Below are 19,858 nucleotides of genomic sequence, written 5' to 3'. Positions count from 1 at the left end.
CTTATAATGCTATAATTTCAAATGCTGGATATAGTTCAATATATTGGCCACTTATGACGGGGTGTTCAATTATTTTAATTGCGAGTAAAGTTAATTAATTAATTTAACGATTATGCACAACTTGGTGGAAAATCAGATGAATCCAGCCATTTTAACATGCTGAATACATGTAATAATTTTGCAGGTAGCTCATATTAAAAGGATTTTACAATTAATATTTATTACACATAGAAAGGTGATTTTTTACAAACATATGTTGTCCAACTGTAATCATTTCCATACTTATTAGTTGTGTAAGTTTTTTTGTGTGATTTAGCTGTAGTAATTTTATTTTATAGTTATATTATCAGATATCGAAATATCCATCCATTTTAAATACGTACATTATTAGAAATTAATATTTATTAATAGAAACCTCTCATTTTTTTAAATTTGTATTATTGCTGTGATTTTTATTTTATTTGGAATTTATTTTATTTATTTGTATAATGAGTGTATTTTTATTATTTTATACTTTTATTTGTGTGAATTACTAAAAACAAAAAATTGCACGCAACAACACCCTATCTTGCCATCACAAAATTATTATCAACTATTATTATATATTAGAAGATAAGTTTAAAGTAGTATTTCGTACTTGAATATATTTTTTTTCTCAGTGATATTGAGTGTGACATTAGCAGTCCTAATGTTATGCAGTATAATAACCTAAAAAATGTTATTAAAGTCTAAGCAGCCGTAAAAATCTAATAAGTTGTTCTGTACTATCTTTATACTATTTATTTATTTATATGTGTGTGTTTGTGTGTACATGTTTCACTACATGATTTAAATGTATTTATTTTACACTTAAAATAATGATTTATTGATATGATCCACCCCTGACCTATTCCGGATTGGATGAAGAAAAGTTTTTGTGTCTTCTTTTTCAACGTAGTCCCTCTGGACTTTTATGCACTTCTTCCAGTAATTCTCGACTTTTTTATAGATTCCTGTTAGGACGTTTGTTCAACACCCGTCAACCACTTATCTATACAGCATATGACTCCATTGTTGTCCAAGAAGAGTTTTGGGAATGGTCGTCACCAGGCGCTAAGTCAGGTGAATATGGATTGGTGTTCAACCAATTCATGCCCAGCGTCGTAAATAGTCACTACCACTAACATCTTGTGTGGCAGAGCATTGCCCTGATGAAATGTTTTATTTTACTTCCCACAATTCGGCTGTCCAAATTCAAAACACAGTAAGGGACATTTTTTTGTAAAAGGTTTTTTTTTGCATTTTTGGACTAAGTACATTCTACTTAGCTTCATAGCAGTAGTTGGCAAACCGCAGCTTTTTGGTCCGGCAACCTATTTGTCGGAAGACATGATTTATAACACCTGGAATAGCATTCCTGAATCATATGATCACTTGAAAAAATTGCGTTTTCATGTTCCTTTTTGGTTCTACATATTCATATCAACAAACTTTATTGAGCATGAATCTCAGTAAGAGTAGAATGAGAAATCATATTATGTATTAATGAGAATCCATGGAATGGAAACATGCCTAAAATTAAAAACAGCCACATACAAACCTTACTTACCCAAACTTTCCAAGGAGGTGCAAAGACATTGTTCTCATTTAGTCAGGGTCATGATTATTATATTCTTATTACAAAACTATTTTTTATTCAAATTTGAGCCAAATAGTTTACTACCTTTGGATATTTAGCTAATATCCCACATCTCTGCACTACTGAGTCTATATGTAAACCGGGTAGCTATTATGTAACAAAATAATTTCAGTTTAAGGTAAGATGCATCGTTTTTGTTTGCATTATATTGAAGTAATCCCTTATTTCGGTTTTTAACTAAAGCAGTGTTTCACTAGCCATGTAAGTGGTTGATTTGTGTGTCAATGAGCTTTATTAATGTTCTCTTGCATTTGAGGCTATATTTTAATTTCTTCTAATTGAGGCTTAATTTTATTTAGCACTGTGCTATGTTAGTATCAACTTGGGTGTTTTTTTTCAAATTGTGTTTCTAGAACACAATTATGTATAAGATTTGACTAAAGGTTCTACCCAATGTATAGTCACGACATGGTGCCTTAAAAATTAACCATGCATTTTTTTATTGTTTTAAATTCTTTATTGCAGCAAGTGCGCCCTCGCAAGAATGAGCGTAACTAACCTAATTTAAGAACTGGTTATGTAAATAAAGTGTAAAGAATTTAAACATTTGCATGGATCAATCATAACATTTTTGTTTGAATAGGTACTTGCACCAAAGAAGACCAAGTACTAACCCTCAGCACTCCTTAATCATTATTATTTTAAACTAGCATTGGTGCTAGTTAAATAATTGGTACTTGATTTGCAAAATAGATTTAAAAAGGGGTCTCACATTACCCTTGTATTGGAACATTGTACAGTGTGTAATTTTTTTGATTTATTCTACTTTATAAATTGCACCATATAATGTCGAGCCAAACTTGACATCTGAGTTGGTAATTTGACATAGGATTGGCAAGGGTTAACGGTGATGAGGAAGAGAAAACGGGAAAAAAATCTGCATACAATGCTTTCCTCTCACATTAATGTTACCGCCTCTTGCAAACTTCCGACGTACAAGTATAGCATTTGATTAACAATCATTTGACACCTCGATACTTTGTGCATTCACTGCGATTGTTGCGTATCTACACACAGAAACGTATGTAGCATATGTTCATGTGGAACTTAGCACCATGCGGACTCACTGCTGGTGGTTTATAATTGCATATTATGTGCTGCTTTTTAATTATGTTATACAAATTAGTAGATTTTTGTACCCACCGAATTGGAGACTGAATTTGCACAAGAGCACTTAATGTACTTTTATATACCTTTTGATACATTATTATAAAAGTGGGGTACTAATATTAAAGGGTAGCATTTAAAAAAAATATATACTTAATATTTGGTGTTTTGTTTACAAAACATTAGTAGGTAGTTATGTTAATGTGTTATATGTGCTTATATTTATTTGAGTAAGTCTGTAATCACTGCAAATTCTTATTTGAAATGACGAGAACTATCAAGTAGTTTTAACAAGTACTAAACTGGGTAGTAACTTTATTATGAATATATTTAGATCACTCACTTAAAACGAATACTTTTTAGTTACTGCATTGTCTGTGTACAACATGACACGATCCTACAATTTGTGTAATTGTACTACTTTCTGAGTAACTCTATTCAAAATTTAATCATACAACCATTTCTGCTTAAGTTAAACTTAAAGTGGAGTGGTGCGAGTTGATATTCTTGTAATGAAAATAATGAAAAGATGGAAAAATATAATAACTCTCTGATGGCCACAATAAGGATAGATACACTCCTCATTCTTGGTTTATAAAACATTTTATTTAAGGTAGCATTGAATCAATGTTACAAATTGAATAATATATCTATTTAGATGAACAAAAATTTAATTATTTTTATTAACACTTGTTTTTTCATCTCTCGTGTATCTCAAATATAAAATTTTCCCTATAGAGTTTTTCCACAAAGTAAACATTATATCTTTCCAATCTACAAATATTGGATTAAAAATTAATTTCAGAAATATATTGTGTAGATGTTTGCAGTAAAATGCTAGATATCTACTCACTCCACAATTCAAGGTAGATGAATAACAGAAACATTGTTAGACTTGAGAAAAGTGTATAGATAATAGATGCATTGTGTCCATCAGAGGGTTAATCGGTATAAAGGCAAAATGATTCATTTCATAATAATATGAGTGTGTTAACTTTGATCCTACTGGATGACACAGCCAAATTGAAAGGATATAAAATGCATGCAATGCGTAAATAAAAAAAATTATGTAGTAATCTATGTAATATTTGCAGCATGTGGTTTATTAGTAGTTTAAACTGATAATGCCTTAAACACTGATAATTGGTTGTGTTACCCACAACAAATTACATGTGCCATTTTTCGCATAAATTTGCACAGGTATGATTATTTAAAAAATGTATTACAGTTTCAAATAATGCATTTTAAATTTATTTTAAATAACCTACTTGTATTCTAATCTGCACATAATCAAATGTTTTCAGTATCACGTTTATAATGATACAATTTATTTTGATTATTTTAAGACAAAATATTGTAATATGTATTCTTAAAATAAAATAAAAACAATTTATGACAATGAGTACATTTTTTATTTGTTTACATTGTTGATTTAAAAAATACTAGATATGTAATAACTAACATTCTTCTGTACATATCACAAAAATATTCTGACAATTGTTGGGTGTACACTTAAAAGTAAAGCACTTGTGTTATACCAGTTGAGTTTTATACATATTTTGTTACTATGTAGTAAATATAAACTAAAGCATTAATAAAAATAAAATATTTTCTGGACATGATAGAGGTGGGTGAGATAATAAGTGAGGGGTGAGGGAGCACTTGTGCACACTTTCTCTATACATATTTATTTAAACTAAAATTCACACCATATATGTACTACAATAAATATTATACTTGGGGACTCTCAAAATAAGTCTACAACAACAAAAAATGAAAAAAAAAATCCGATACAAATAAATATTATACTTCCTTCTTGCAAATGTCGTGATGGGGTGTTGGGAAAACATGGCGACCCCATATTAAATAAAAACCCAAGTCGCTATGATTTTGAAATGAGGATTCTTTGCTAATCAGCCATTTTCAATTAATTTTGAATTGATTGAAAACTGAGTAGCTTAGCTGAAACCTTAGCCGGGACGAGGTAAAAGGAAAAACAAATCCAATTCTTCTCACTGTGAATATTTGTAGGATTGCAAAAAAGACTTTTCAACTCTGCTATCTCTTACAAGTATTATAAAAGCGGGAGTACCAGCTCTTAATTCGAAATGTTGCTCTTGCATTATTTCCAATAAAGTCTTTTCGATGTCAACTTTGAATAACTTGTATTTATTTTTTCCTTCGTAATACACATTGATGTTTTCAAGCGTGTAGGTGCGATCCTTGTCCCATTCAGGGGTGCTCTGGAACATTTCAGCCAAATGATCCGATAGTACGGAAGTTTCCGCACAACTCTGTATAAAGTCAGTGATCTGGTACTCTGGATAAAGAAACAGAACTGGCCAAACAAGCTCGTTCCCCGTAGAAGCGGCATGCACTCTACAATCTGCAACACCGGGAAAGGTCGGCTCCAAGTCGGACAAGGCGGTAGACTGTGAAGCGTTTCCTTCAACCTTAATACCTGTAAAAAAAAAAAAAATTGAGTATTTTTTTTTCTTTCAAGGACAAGCGAGGTATGCGAAGATGCTGTTATCACTGTAAAAGTGTATACTGACTTTGAGTGTATGGGAAGCTTTGTTTATTGTCATATTGTTAGTTACGGGTTTATAACAGTTTATATTTTTATGAAATTCTATTATTTCAAAATGTCGAAGGTTATGACTTTGCATTTATAATTATTAGGATTTCTATGAGGGCAATTTAAAATATAAGGTCTCCAATGACGCTGTATCAAAACGAACAATGCCAGGCGGAACAGCGCCATGTTCCTTGGTTCCCTCACTACCAAATGGCACTGGTCCGAGGTCCATCGCTTCTTGACTGTGTCTGCGATGGAGCTGGTGCTTAACTCGCCCGCCAGGTGCGAATTCCGGTCAGTGAAACAATTATACAGTCCAATAGTATCGTTAAATAACACTTTATTTTCTTGCCGCATAGTGAATGGCATTCTATGGCGAGTGCTAATGGTTAACATCGACCCCTTTATATTTTAATTAATAAAACCAGGTCCCAGTCTATAATTTTTTTATCGTAGATGACTTTTTCAGGTATTAGATCCCCATGAAGTAGCTAAGAAAGATTTGCTCAAACATAGCATGTTTGTTCCGAGACTATCATTTGTATTTTAAGTGCACCAAAGTTTAATGTAGAAATTTCCTTTTTTTTATAATGAACAAATACAATTCTTAGCAAGTTGCATGAATAAATTTTGGTTAGTTAAAATAATAATTTAAATGATTACCTCTTAATCTAATTGCTTTCAGAATATCATCTTCATTTGCTGTTTTCTTTTTATTCATGTGCTCCTTCTTTCTCTTGTCCCTATCTGAAAGAATTTTTTTCTTTTCCGCTTCCTTTTTGATTCGCAAAGCGGTATCATTATCAAAATTAAGTTTTATAATTTCATCGCAGTATTTGAAGCAGGATTCAAAATCAGATATTCGCAAGGCACATTCTGCAATTCTCAATAGAGCTTTTTTATGATTCGGATTTAAAGATATAGCTTTTTGTGAGTCAAAAAAACTAGATCTATAATTTCCCAAGAAAAAATGACTCGCTGCACGGTTATTATACAGACTGGCATTTAGTTCATCATCTTCACATTTCTGTTTTATGCCTTCCGTATACCTGCGAAAATAAAATTTAAATCTACAATAGTTTTCAATATTTCAAAACACTTGAAAATTGTTTCTTACTCTGAATAAATTACTTTTTTCGAGGTAAACTTTTTCTCCAAACAAATACCTCTAAAATTTGGATGTGCCTTATATGTACTCGAAATTAATATAATAATGTCCAGTGTTCGATTCCAAATTCCTGCCAGTCTTAAAAAGGGCTAAACATTGTAGTGACGAGAATCAATAATAAAAACTCTAGTCCACCACACGTGCATTTGTAGTACACAAAAATCCACTACAATTGTGTAATGCCATGTTTTCTGAAGTGAACAGAGAACGAAGGTGATTTTCAGGGAATTTAGAGGTCAGTTTGGTTTTATAAACTAAGATTTTTTTAGTCTGCCTTTGCAATTGAATTATTGAAATGGTAAAAAAAAATTAATATCTTAGGTGAGTCTTATAGTCCATAAAATACGGTATACAGTGTTAAATGAATTTCCCCAATTAGATCAATCTGGCTAGTGTGTAACAATGAAATACGTAATGAAATACAACAATATGGACACCCATCGACCACTGCTACTGTACTGCTCCCAGAGCAGTTTGATCGCATCTCTACTTTGATTATCAAACCAATTCTACTACGATGATTAAGCGAGTCAATAACAGGTAGTTCATTCACCGAAATGTCCTCTACTCTTACAACTGTGGGTTAAGAAATTAGACTTTAAGGATACGAACCCTATGATGGCGAGTCTATAATTTTTGTGCTTAAAATTAAAGTTTCCATCGTCTTTGTAACTCTTTGCTAACTCCTGCGGTGTGTTTTCATCCGGATCATATTTTAAGCGTTGCAATCCTTCCGCTAATGGTGAAAGATTCTCTGTTGATGTTGGAACTTGCTTCATGAAAAATGGGTGTTTATCCATCTCCTCCTGTACACACAAAAACAAACAAATAATCAAAAAAAAATGTAAGACAGTTGTATAAGGTGCAAACTTTGACCAGTATCACTAGTCTGTTTTAAGCTGCTTGGAAGATATTGTGTGTTAACAATAAGCCAGAAGTTTAAAAAATAATGATGTGACTAAAATTAGAAAATCCAATAATGATTTTTGTTGCGGGATATAATACTGATTGCAGACAAATAATTTTATTGTTTGGTAGATCTGTATATATTATCTTAGTGAATCAACCCCTGTGTGTATCACATCACCGCATAGCTCATTCTGAAATACCAGTGGATGGAGATAATTGTTCTACACAAGCAAAATAATTTTTAATGTTTTTTTTTAATTTTTAATTTTTAATTTTTAAAGTATGAGAACACTTTTGTCGTGATAACAGTATCACCATAAAAAAAACTTTAGCGGTGATAAAATCGCAGCAGTGGATACCTTTTTTTACATTAATTGACTCTTGATACTATAGCGCAATAGTTAGCATGTTAAGCAAGCATGGGTGAAATCCTAGGTTAAATTCACACCTGGATCAACAAAATAATTTAGCCATTTCTTCATATCCCACAAAACCTTATTGAGAATGGTGCCTTTATTTTAAAATAAAATTACAAAAGCTTTTCAACATTTAAAATGTATTATACACAAATAAATATTACTAAGCATGTCAGTACATAAGATTAAATATACAACAAATTTTGAGTTATATTAACACAAATATTTTATTTGACTGTTTACCTCCCAACGATCTTCGGGCCAGCCATCCTCGTACCTCTTCTTTTCCAAGCTGTCAATGAATTCGTCTAATTCTCTGTCCAACTTTGCTGCTAGAGCCAATCTCTCCTCATCAGACATATTCGGTGAAGGATCAGCCATTTCAATAGTATTATTTTATTAAACTATAACAATTTATCAAATTTCCCTTGGTCTTCAACTTGCGTCCTGAGAACCTCAAACTTGCCTAGATTGCAAGTACAAATTATACAATTTTTAGTTGGTAACCAGTAAACTGCATAAAACTGAAATTAAAGCTTTTGAAAGATTTTACACCACTGATAGGATTTGCTCGCAGTTGCTTCTCCGAAACTCTGGTCCACCACTTCCTGTCACAATTATAAATTACAGATTATGAATTATAATTTATTATAATTATTGTACGTAAAAAACTGTCATTCGCCCACCACCCGCATCTGTCTAAAACACGTGTACGTGTACCAAAAAAACACATGTTTTCGTATTTTAGCTCGGTTCATAGATAAATTCTAATATTGTTTTATAAACAATATCAGCGAAGTTATTTTACGAAAAATAAATAAACTTATATTTAGTTATTATTAACAAAAAGGCATTCCGATATTACGCTATTATTTTTTGGTTGTATATTTTTTTTTAATACTTGATTATCAGATCGCCATCAATCATAATATTTTGATTTGATTTGTCTGGATCTATTGAAAAATGAAATTACCTTGGCGATATATAATTTTAGTATCAATAAATTCATATTTTAGTTAGTTATATTTTTAGTTAGCTTATCAGAAAGGTCAGAAATCAAATTATTTATGATGTTTTATTGATGCCAACTATTTAATTCATTAATTTATTATTTGTCCGCCTCCGTGATGTAGCGGCTAAAGCATTTAGATACCGTGGTAGAGGAACCGGTCCCGATTATATTTAATTGAAATCACTCTGCATTGATGCCTGAAGATGAATGATATAATTAACGACCAAAATAACACCATGTATAGACATAGACTATGGAGTGCCCGTTGCACCATTTGGTATTGATAGTGGTAAAATGAATTAACTTCTAAAATAAACCGTGTAATATTTTTTTTCGCATACATAATTGTGCAGAAGGAAGGTAACTAGCATGAATTTAGAATTTTTTGTATGCAAAAGTTTTTTTTTTAAATCTCATGCACTCTAAGTAAGAACTAATTAATATTTTTATATGTACATTTGTACTCATCTAGCTTTGAGAAATAACCAATCTTTCCTAGCACCTACCCGATTTATCTATGGTTTTGGTGCGTGAAATGGCGTGGGGCTTGTGATATTCCCGATGTTTATTTCTTAAATTTGATTAACATCTATATAATTAGAGTAAAACTTGCCGTGTAACGTGTTTTTTCATTTTCTTTAATCGAGAAATAAGTGTTCTTCCGTGTTTCGACGTGTATATCAGTGTTAGTGCTAAACTATTGAACAAGCGTCATCTGACTGGATCCATTGTTGTTTCCCGCCATTGTGGGTGCTGGCCCTTATGTGAATTTCATGTCGAGACTTAGTGTGGATTTATTTGACTGTCGTTTGTGTAAAAATTACGATTATTGAAAGACTAATACATCGTAGTTATGTCATTACTCGGTAATGGCATCGAATTCCTAGAGATCGACGACTACAACGACAGCGAGGGAGGCGGTGTGGATCACAGAATTTCCAGGTACGTTCCCGGCGGTCTGTCGCCTTATAGATTTCGCGCCTTTCTGCCATAACAAACAACAACTTATTTATGTACAAATGCTTTTCCAATGTGCTATTTACGCAGTTGCAGTGCGTGTGTCGCTGAAAGTAATGGATTTGACGGCCTGGCGATGCGTTTAATTACCGGTCTGTTGGTCAGCTGTTGGGCCGCCATGTTTCGACGTCGGCTTTTGCCGTATTTGTAGTGAGCGTAGGTCATTCATAAACATGTGCGCTATGGATGTGTTTCGTAATCGGACAAATTCCGATAATTGCACAAAATTTTGTTGAAAAACAGCATTAACGCCTAATCGCCAAGTGTTTACACATCTAGTGTAGTATAACGCCCATTTCTTGAATGAAATCGGCCGAAGTACGTACACGCAGATACCTATCGCGGGAACACGTAAAAGATTCGCGTTTGTTTGGCGCGGCGAGGCCGGCTCGCTCTGTACGCCGCACTTTGGCGCCAACCAGCGCGCCGCGTGCCGCCGTAACGCCGTACAGCGCTTCGTCGCACACTATGGGCCCGCGGTCCGCGCGTTTCTTGTATTATTTATTATGCGTTTACCTTACTACGCAAACATGTGCTTCTTTACATTATCACTGTAGCTAAACAAAAACCACAAATATCTTATTAATAATATACCGAGTAAATGTAGAAAGGAAGACTCAAAATACATGTACAAATCCAATTAATGTTGATTACTGTCCATTATGAATTTATTTATATTCATTTTCGTAAAATATATTCTCTAAAAATGATTACATACTTCAATATGTAATTTTATCATATTTTTAAATACATTTTATTTTCATTATCTTTCAAAAATGTATCTGACATTACCAGTAAAAATAACATTTGTAAAAATAAACTAACTAACCAACCATCACGCCGCTTCTCCGCAGGGGTAGGCAGAGAGAATCGAACGCCACATCACTCTGTCTTTGCAAACATTCTCCGTCTCTTCTACATTCATGCATCTCCTCATACATACCCGACGATTATTACGACTCCTGACCCGACCGCTTTCAAGAATGAGAATAAACGTAAAAATAAATTAGTTCTAGAGAAGTGAAAAACCGCCGAATAATAATATACGGGCCAGCTTTATAAATATGATAAAATATTTAACCTCCCCTGGCCGTAATTTTATTCGGATCAGATGCTTGATCTCGGAAGAAGTTGTTTACGCGTAAGGACAGGCGAATTATTCGCAACAGCCGTTCAGAGTGGCTGATAAGGAAAATCTTTCCTGCTAACCGAAATATTACGGCAGTAGTTTTTAGTTTTTCCCGCGCAATTTCAGTAATTCGTCACAAATGGTTCTCGTGAGACACGGCTAGTCGCTAGTCACTAGTCAGTCGCAGTTGCCAGATAGGCACGAGGCACAGCTGCGGCCGGCGGGAGGCCGGTCGGGGAGGCACTCGCTCGCCGCCGCCGCCCGCCGCCGCCCGTCAGCTGATACCGGCGCGGCGGGTGACGTCAACTCGTCTGACGTATTATTAGAATATCGTTTCCGTGCACATATCGACCTATTTCGAGTCTTTTTTAGAACGGTATTTGAATTTGCAACCGATAATATTGGGAATCAATTATTACGATATTACAAAAAAAATATTAACGTTTTTTAAAACAACCTAAACATTTTATAGGGATAGTACGTCATTTTACAGGAATGTCTTACGCGAAGTCCATTTACGCGGCACATTTTTAAACTTTATTTGTTTAATATATAGTATGAATAAGATCTACGAAGCGAAAAAAATTATGTTTTATCACAATGAAACTAATTTCGCGCAGACTTGGCGGCGGAGAGGTGGTGCAGACCATGGAGGCGGAGAAGAGGATCCGGAGGGAGATCGCCAACAGTAACGAGCGCCGGCGCATGCAGAGCATCAACGCCGGCTTCCAGTCCCTCAGGACCCTGCTGCCCCGGCACGAGGGAGAGAAACTCAGCAAGGTACCGCGTCACGCCGCATGCTCACTACCTCCTCCATCTCATCCCTCCCTCTCGTCCCTGGCCCCGCTCTTCTCACATTCTGTATTGTCCGTAGGCCGCCATTCTCCAACAGACCGCAGAGTACATCTACTCCCTCGAGCAAGAGAAGACCAGATTGCTATCTCAGAACTGCCAGCTGAAACGATTAGTCAACCAACACGAAGGTGGGGAAATCCCCATTAAGAAAAGAAAAACGGAAGCTGTCGTCGCAGACTGCCCCATCATAACGGAGACGGCGGAGGATATCCACGAGACCGTCAGCCCGGAGGCGGTGGAGGGCGGCGGCGGGGAGCTGGGCGAGCTGCGCCTGCAGCTGGAGCGCGAGCGCCACCTGCGTATGGCGCTGGAGGAGCAGGTGCGCGCCATGGAGACGCAGCTGTACCCCGACAGTCTGGCGCACCAGATCACGCTGCAGTACGAGGCGGCGGGCGAGGGCGAGCTGGACGGCGAGCTGGAGGGCGAGGGCGAGGGGGTGGGGGAGGAGGACGCGGGGGCGGAGGGCGCGCCCGAGCGGCCGGAGCCGCCGCCTGAGGAGCCGGCGGCGCGCGCGCGGGACGAGCCGTGCGCTCGCCCGCCTAGCCCCGCGGGCATGGCGCTGGAGCCGCCGCTGCCGGCCGCGCCGCTGCTGGAGGCCGCCATCAAGGTGGAGCCCAAGGTGAAGGTGGAGGTGCTGGGCGAGGAGGCGGGCGCCGAGCCGTCGCGCCTGTACCTGGCCAGCACGTCGCGCCAGAACCTGGAGACCATCGTGGAGGCCATCCGCCACCTGGAGGGGGACCACCTGTTTGCGGAGGAGCAGCAGGAGCTGCCGCTGGCACTCACCACCAAGCCTGACCAGCGCCTGCTCCGAGTGGAGATGAATGACTTCCTGCACTTCCGACCGCAGAGTCGACCGGGAGTCATCATGGTGAAGCACTCGTGATCGCGCGTCGCCCCGTAGAGACTCCTACGTTCTCCTATTCGTGTCGGCTTGTTGGGAATGTGCGCTTTGGACACGATCGTTGATATTTATTTTGTGTTGACTTTTTTAGTTTGCGTATAATTCAGAATCATGACTATTTAAATTGATTAGGATATATCTATTAATATTGGCCGCTCTGCGACGATAGCGCTTGTACCCTTTCACTATGTAGGTAGGTTGAGCTGGCTGGCGGAGGTGGCCAGTAGGAAGGCGAGGGGCTTCTGATTAGGTATTGTCGGATGGAAGCGTAGGTAATTATAAAGAATATTGTGATATATCCCCTTGTTATTTTTTCTTCACTCTCTCGGGGGACTGCGATCCGTAGCCGAGTTTGTAAAACGTTTCTTATCTCCAAAGGTCGGATACTGATCGTACGTATACTTTGAACAGAAACTATACCAATCGCTTACTTATATTTAATGGAAGGAAAAATGATTTAGTTTGTGGAGATATTTTCAGTGTATTGTACAAAATTGGACGTTAGTTCATCCGGCGGGGCTGGGGTGAATACCCAACATTGTTGTGGCTTAGTAAATTATTGTGCGATGGGCGCTAGTCAAAAGTAAGCGACTGGAATAGCTCTGTTTAGACTCTATTCCCTGGAAGGATCGAGACAGAATATAATTTTTTTTATTTAATTTTATAAGTAATAAATACTATGATCAGCCCCCTACCCCCTCCCTCACCCATTCTCCAGTTACGGGATTGTGACAAAATTTGTTATTTGTATAAAAACATAAAGAGATCACTACATTTACTTTAGGAATCTCTCAAGTGCCGAGTATTGTACCAGCTATTCCATTACATTGTGTAAACCAAGTTTTAGCTTTTATAATTTGACTCAAGAATGTATGATATTGACTGGAGACTTAGTATCTATGCTTATTGATTACTGATTATGACTGGTTCCATTAAATATTCAAAAAGGCAGCAACTTGTTTTATTACTACCCTCCCTGGACCTCAGGCAATTGCCAAATTTCCATATCCATCACTATCAAGTGAAGAAGAAAAAAACATTGCTTTTCTCTGGTCTATTTTCACATATACTTTTGAGTGAGCGAACAGTTGGTATCACCATAATTAGGCTTTAGATGCAGCGGGTAGAGAGCAAAGCTGTCCAAACACAGTTATCTTGTTAGCGGAAGAAATCTTAACATTACAGGTTTGATGCATCATCACTGGGGAGAAAATTGAAAAAGTAGGTGAATAATTCAGAAAGAACCTTGCCTGCAACAATAATTAGCCCTATCGATAAGCAAAAATCTCAACTGGTGTAGATACAAACTTGCATGTGGATAGTAAATATACAAACTTCAATATTCCTTTCCTAAAAAACTTCTTTGTCTCTGTTCAGATATGTATCTATAATATTTTAAGGTGGGGACTGAATGGAGCATAACATTCCCGGCGAGCGTGTTACGTTACGGCACGCGTTAATTGAGTATGCGGAATGAGCGGCTAGTAGCTCGGCTCACTGTACTGAATATACGAATGCTCGCATCGTAACGTGTTAAGTTACGACGAAATGACTCCGGTCAGTCCTCACCTATAAAAATATCCAGTTGTGGTAAAAAAAAATATTAGGTATGTGTATTGTAAAAATGTTGATAAATCATTTGATGAGAATGTTGATATGTACATATTTCATTTCATAAGGCGGGAATAATGTATACTGCCCCTGTCCATTTTGATAACTGACAGTGACCAACCCGTATTGAATACATGAAGATTGAAATTTGTGTTGAATACTAAAAACTACAATGTTTTTTCAATATTTATTTATTTTAATATAAAAATATATATTTATATAAAATTTTACTTTGGTAATATTTTCCTATGGCTATTTCAAGCCCTTTCCGGAAACCAGGTAAGTAGATACTGACAAAGAATGAATTTGAAACTGAATAAAAGTCGTAAGGTGTATAAAACAGAGTTCAGCATTTTTATCAACTCTAATTTAGTCCATAATAAAAATGGTTTCAATTTAAACAAACACTTAGTTATTCAGACTTAACTTAGAATAGTATGTATTCGCATTTATCATAAATATCTTTGTTTAAATAGAAAAATACAAATTACTGCCTCAGTTTGACATATTACAAAAATAAAGCTTCATCCTTCAAAATATTTTACTCTTATTGTGTTTGGCCGGGAAGGGTTTGATATAACTACTATAAAAACAACTATTTACACAAAACTAACTCTTAATATCATAGAAATATGAAGCTAAAGGATATCTTATAGTGAAAGCGAGAATTGAGCCCAAAACTTGAATACACAGAAGAACAATGGTAAGTTTCCTTTCATGAGTGGGTCCTAGGTGTATCAATACAAAATTTATCAAAGTGAAATTATTTAGTACCAAGATGTCCTCTCTGTCTTCGAATTCCGCTAATTTGAATGTTTTCACTGCAAATACAGTTAGTTTTCCTAAAATATTTAAATCTTTCTCCACTATTTTAAACCGACTCGCCTCCAGCTTATCAGTGTTGCTGGAGTATGTGGGCATGCGATGTCGAGGACACGGCACAAAGTGAAAGAGTTGCGGTAATGAATACAGGAAATTAAATATCTGCGGGATGAAAAATAAGATGGTCGTCTTACTGAAGTGTCCCAATATACCCACCACCGCAAACGTCATTCCCGAAAGGTAACAGAAAGTGTCTCCAACGAACACTCTGGATGGATACCTGGAAACAACAACTCATATACTGACTTAACATGTCAAACCTTTATGATTTTAATTACTTAGTAGGGAGATTAAATAAATATACATGATTTTTTCACTCCCAATATTTATTTAAAGGGCATTGCAATGTACTTTTTAGGCATTTCAGATGAAATGTACTTTTTGGCATTGCAATGTACTTTTTAGGCATTTCAGATGAAATGCCTAAAAAGTACATTGCAATACATAAACCAACGCAGGGTAGATACCCTGCGTTGGTTTATGTATTTAAATTGCAGAAATATATATTTTTAAAAAAACTTTCATTTTGTTAATGTTAAAATGGAACTGACAGGTGTAGTTGGGTAGACATTCGACTGTGAAACTGCTGTCGCGGGTTCGATATCCGCCAGTTGCAAAATAAATTTAAAAATGATTTATTTTTACTTGGTCTGGGTGTTTGTGATGTATTTTTCACATTTACCTTCCTTACCCTGCCTGCAAACAAGCCTCTATAAAAGTAGAGCCTTCCGGACTATTCCTTTCTTTAAACAATTCCAGGTTTCATTGTACCCTGGACGCTACCCTTATTTAATCACAGTGAAGTGCCCTCAAAGTAGTATTTTACAAAAATGGCGCTATTTTAATTATCCAAAATTATTATTAGCACAGGATTCATCATCTTTGGATACATTCATCAGATTATTGTTTCAGAAAACAATAAATCAATGTAGTGCCCTATGCACCATTAGATGCAAAAATACTGTGGCTTGTAAAATAATACTGAATGAAATATGCTGTTGAACTTTTTTATAATTTTAATAATAAATGTCAGAGAAGCTTACCAGTTGTGTTTTAAGAGTCCTAGAGAGGTTGCTAAATAAGGCAACATAATGTACATTGAAAACTGATGTGCTTTGTATAATTCTCCGGACATTTCAACCATATTAAAAACAATAATGGAAATTGCAATTATAACAGATTGGCCGACTTCCAGACCATTAATTCCAGCCAATATATTGATTGCATTCGTGCAAAATACAGCTAGCATTCCCATATAAATGTAGTAAAACAATCCTGAAAACAAAGTAAAGGAAATGTATTCATATTATAGGTGTCTCAGAAACATCTATCGTTTTATATGATAGAAGATGGAATTCCAAGTGTCTGGCTGGCTTAAGTGATCACTTTATACACTTGTATAAAGTTCATCATTCTGCCTATTATTGAACATAACACTGAGTTAATAAAATTTTATTAACTCTGTTTATAAGTGAGCAGTTTAGGTATGAAATCCATTTAAAATAACAAGAAATGCTTTATAAAAAAAAAACCTTAAGCATTTTTTTTAAAATACCTTTGGGCCACACAGGCGGTTAAGCAATTGCATACATCATTTGAAAGGAGTTATAAAAGTCAAAATTTAGCAAGTTTACCGCGGTATCAGAGTGCAAGTATTATATTTACAACAACAAAAATGTATGGTTACACATAAAACTTTGAAAGTCATATTCCAAGGCAGGTGCTGGGCGTAGTTGGGTAGACGCTCGACTGCGAAACTGGCGTCGCGGATTAGATTCCTGCCAATTGCAAAATGAATTCAAGAAAGATTTATTTTCAATTGGTCTGGGTGTTTATGATGTATTTTTCACATTTACCTTCCCTATCTTTCCTGCAGACAAGCATCTAAAATAAACGCTTTATTTCTTTAAAAATAAATATCATATTTTTTTACAAATGTAACACTTGCATTCTGACATCCCGAAATACAAATCAAGTGATTAGCATTTATTTTTACCTATATTTACAGAATTTCCAAACCATTCTCTGAGTGGAAGTGGTACCACTATTGTAGTAGAATTAAAATTTACATAATAAACAACTAGCAGCGGCAAAGATGCTATAGTCGGAAGTAATAGTTTATGACGCCACCGGAGATCCAATACATCATCGGCAAAGCCCAATAACAGCATACAACAGATTGATAATAAAGCTGCCAGTAATTCAGTAAACTGAAACATAAAGCAGTCATAAAGTAATTCAAATCCATTTTATTAATTACAAGGAACAAATACTTCTTTTAAAATGTCTTACCTCATGATGCGGAAAACTTTCTTTGTTCAATATGTTATTACTAAAAGGAATAGGTATGAATAAAAAAACTGTTATAAGAAAAATACATCCGGACACAACTCCTATTGCCTCTGGTCTGGAAAATATTTTAAAGCATTAATGAAAAACCAGTGGTATGATACAACAATACAAAAGGTGTATTGGTTTTACTTACATTTTATCCTTATTCTTTTTACATAAATCCACGCCGAAAAGATCGGCTTTGAGAAACATCGGTTTAACCTTTGAAATTACATTGTAAGTTACAAAATAAGATACCACTGACATTACAACTGACACCCCGATCGGAAAAAAAGAAAAGGAATCCATAATTGCATAGCTAAATTAACCGACGTATAAATGACGCCTATTTATCGTTATATTATACTTTAGACGTGTCACAACCTTCATGAAGATATCAAAAGTCACACGAGTGGAAAGTGTTTATTGTTTATAATAAATATATATATTCAAAAACCCAAACGTCAAATACATTACAAAGTGCGAATTTTCCATCAGCGTGGAAGTTAGCTATTTCAACTCAAACGAAAATGACCTCTATCGTCCTTTCGTTAAATCCTATTTTTGTAAAAAGAAATATATTTATTTGCCAATAATTAAAAAAAAAAATAAATAAAGTTAAACATAATTTTGCCCCTATAAATAGCAATTTTTTTATTATTATATGTGTTTTGCCTCGAATTTTCACTCATAAATTACATGAAATTATAGTAACCTATCCATAAACATAAAGGTAAAGGTTATCCATAAACATAAATGGTAAATCCACTCACGAGTAGGCATAGGCTATGAAACATAAAAAGTTGAAGCCTGAGTATGGTGTTGCATAAGCCGTAGCTATATTTCAGAGTCACTTGGACGTTAGGTAATTTAAAAAATATATATATAAATATACATAATTTTTTTTGAATAAAACATAAATCTTGTATTGTCGATTTTTACGTATAACTTTTTAGGTTTGATTAAAGTAGTAGAGTCAATCCTGGCTTCAAAAGTTCAAATCAGGTGATAAGACCCTAAAGGGCTTTCTTAGAATGGACTACGTTCGAATTTTAATGAAGATAAATTAAAATCTTCGGTTGATTTCGATCCATTTCAAATTATTTAAGAATTAAGCTAGAAACATTGATATTCTTGGTCTACAGTGCAGTTTTATTTAAACCGGATTGGAAGTACACAAGATGGGCTGGTATATTTTTTTTTTGGCAAAGCACCCAAAAGGAGCATGTATTTGCACACGAGCTATCCGCCACTAACAAAGAAACGCAGGTTATTATATAGGTACATAAAGTTTTATATTATCATGACGAAGAACCCATTTTTTGGATTTGTTAGATGTAATTTTTTCTATTTAATTTAGTGACGTGTACAACTGATTTTTAGTAATAAAAACTTGCAGTTATGTGAAGGCAAGATGATCAATCTTGCGCCAATGTAAAATAATATTTAATGAATATTAAAGAGAAAAATCACATATTTATTTTGACTGCCCGGGAATCAAATTTGGGACCTCAGCAGAGTAACTAAATACGCTAGCCACTACTTCAGGCGAACCCAATCTGTTGTAGTTAAGACTTCAACTTTGCTCATCAAATTTTTCTTTTGTCAAAATTACAAATATGTGCGGGTGAATTCCGGATAGAAAAATAAAACTATCTGAATACATACCATAGTATTACTTCCATCTCATTAAACAATTTTCCAGCCTTACCTCAATGCATCTCATTTGGTGAAGATATTCTCCTCTATTCTCCTTCTCTTCTTACGTATTTCAACCACTAGGTCTTATTTTCGCTTTTACCTTTATTAAGAACATCTCTGAATACTAGTTTGAGTAGTTGTATTATCATATTTTTTTGTATTAAAAAAACACAGATCATAAAAAAAATATTTAATGTAGCATTACCAAAATAGATTTATAACACACATACATATTATTAATTAAAGCTTACAAACACATATTCATATCATATTCAAACATAAATCAAAGATATTACTGCAGAATTCACATCACTTACAAACTAGACAAGGCCCTTTATTTGAGCATTTTAAAAGTTCCATTATTTATTGGTTTGAATTATGTACTTTCGTGCTATTCTTTTACGGAATAAAATTGAACTCGAATATATATTGATTACATTTTATTATTTCAAATTCACGGAGATCATAGTGGCCAAAAAAATAATATAAAAATTCAATGATGTAATGGACATTATAACTTTTCAAAATCAATTATAAAAAAGTACACAATATGATTGTTTTAA

The 19,858-nt window shown here is 35.0% G+C and overlaps 3 protein-coding genes across 4 annotated transcripts; 1 reads left to right on the top strand and 2 right to left on the bottom strand.

Annotated features, from left to right (window-relative positions):
* Positions 1 to 4,174: 4,174 nt before the first annotated feature.
* LOC148311638 (hsp70/Hsp90 co-chaperone CNS1 homolog) lies at positions 4,175 to 8,574 on the bottom strand. The gene is made up of 4 exons (XM_088256315.1): positions 8,100 to 8,574; positions 7,144 to 7,337; positions 6,027 to 6,412; positions 4,175 to 5,246 (listed from the first exon to the last, which is right to left on the bottom strand). Exons 1-4 carry the CDS (start codon positions 8,235 to 8,237, stop codon positions 4,798 to 4,800), a joined length of 1,167 nt encoding a protein of 388 aa, XP_088112441.1. The 5' UTR covers positions 8,238 to 8,574; the 3' UTR covers positions 4,175 to 4,797.
* An 807-nt stretch (positions 8,575 to 9,381) lies between these two features.
* Positions 9,382 to 13,721, top strand: LOC148311637 (uncharacterized). 2 transcript variants are annotated; one of them, XM_088256312.1, is made up of 3 exons: positions 9,382 to 9,810; positions 11,635 to 11,794; positions 11,889 to 13,721. In XM_088256312.1, exons 1-3 carry the CDS (start codon positions 9,722 to 9,724, stop codon positions 12,750 to 12,752), a joined length of 1,113 nt encoding a protein of 370 aa, XP_088112438.1. In that variant the 5' UTR covers positions 9,382 to 9,721; the 3' UTR covers positions 12,753 to 13,721. The 2 variants fall into 2 exon arrangements, with proteins under 2 accessions (XP_088112438.1, XP_088112439.1); XM_088256313.1 differs by lacking the exon at positions 9,382 to 9,810 and adding an exon at positions 10,878 to 11,390.
* Positions 13,722 to 14,556: 835 nt separating this feature from the next.
* Positions 14,557 to 18,070, bottom strand: LOC148311636 (UDP-N-acetylglucosamine--dolichyl-phosphate N-acetylglucosaminephosphotransferase-like). Its single transcript, XM_088256342.1, has 5 exons — positions 17,749 to 18,070; positions 17,556 to 17,670; positions 17,260 to 17,473; positions 16,307 to 16,538; positions 14,557 to 15,483 (listed from the first exon to the last, which is right to left on the bottom strand). Exons 1-5 carry the CDS (start codon positions 17,901 to 17,903, stop codon positions 14,991 to 14,993), a joined length of 1,209 nt encoding a protein of 402 aa, XP_088112468.1. The 5' UTR covers positions 17,904 to 18,070; the 3' UTR covers positions 14,557 to 14,990.
* Between the last annotated feature and the right edge of the window lie 1,788 nt (positions 18,071 to 19,858).

The sequence above is a fragment of the Brachycentrus maculatus genome, unplaced genomic scaffold, assembly GCF_059751285.1.
Source record: "Brachycentrus maculatus isolate JH-2025_06_01 unplaced genomic scaffold, ASM5975128v1 h1tg000060l, whole genome shotgun sequence".
NCBI lineage: Eukaryota > Metazoa > Arthropoda > Insecta > Trichoptera > Brachycentridae > Brachycentrus > Brachycentrus maculatus.
Note: the sequence above shows the minus strand (reverse complement) of the source record. Positions and strands in the feature narration are given on the sequence as shown.

Excerpts from the sequence above, each read along its gene's own strand:
- LOC148311638 (XM_088256315.1), bottom strand. The coding sequence starts at position 8,237 with ATGGCTGATCCTTCACCGAATATGTCTGATGAGGAGAGATTGGCTCTA. Across the intron at positions 6,413-7,143 it reads TATAGACTCGCCATCATAGG|GTATACGGAAGGCATAAAAC; the intron begins GTTCGTATCCTT and ends TTATTTTCGCAG. Across the intron at positions 5,247-6,026 it reads GAAAGCAATTAGATTAAGAG|GTATTAAGGTTGAAGGAAAC; the intron begins GTAATCATTTAA and ends TTTTTTTTACAG.
- LOC148311637 (XM_088256312.1), top strand. The coding sequence starts at position 9,722 with ATGTCATTACTCGGTAATGGCATCGAATTCCTAGAGATCGACGACTAC. Across the intron at positions 9,811-11,634 it reads GTGGATCACAGAATTTCCAG|ACTTGGCGGCGGAGAGGTGG; the intron begins GTACGTTCCCGG and ends AATTTCGCGCAG. Across the intron at positions 11,795-11,888 it reads AGGGAGAGAAACTCAGCAAG|GCCGCCATTCTCCAACAGAC; the intron begins GTACCGCGTCAC and ends TATTGTCCGTAG.
- LOC148311636 (XM_088256342.1), bottom strand. The coding sequence starts at position 17,903 with ATGGATTCCTTTTCTTTTTTTCCGATCGGGGTGTCAGTTGTAATGTCA. Across the intron at positions 17,671-17,748 it reads AAAAAGAATAAGGATAAAAT|ACCAGAGGCAATAGGAGTTG; the intron begins GTAAGTAAAACC and ends AATATTTTCCAG. Across the intron at positions 16,539-17,259 it reads TGGAAATTCTGTAAATATAG|GATTGTTTTACTACATTTAT; the intron begins GTAAAAATAAAT and ends CTTTGTTTTCAG.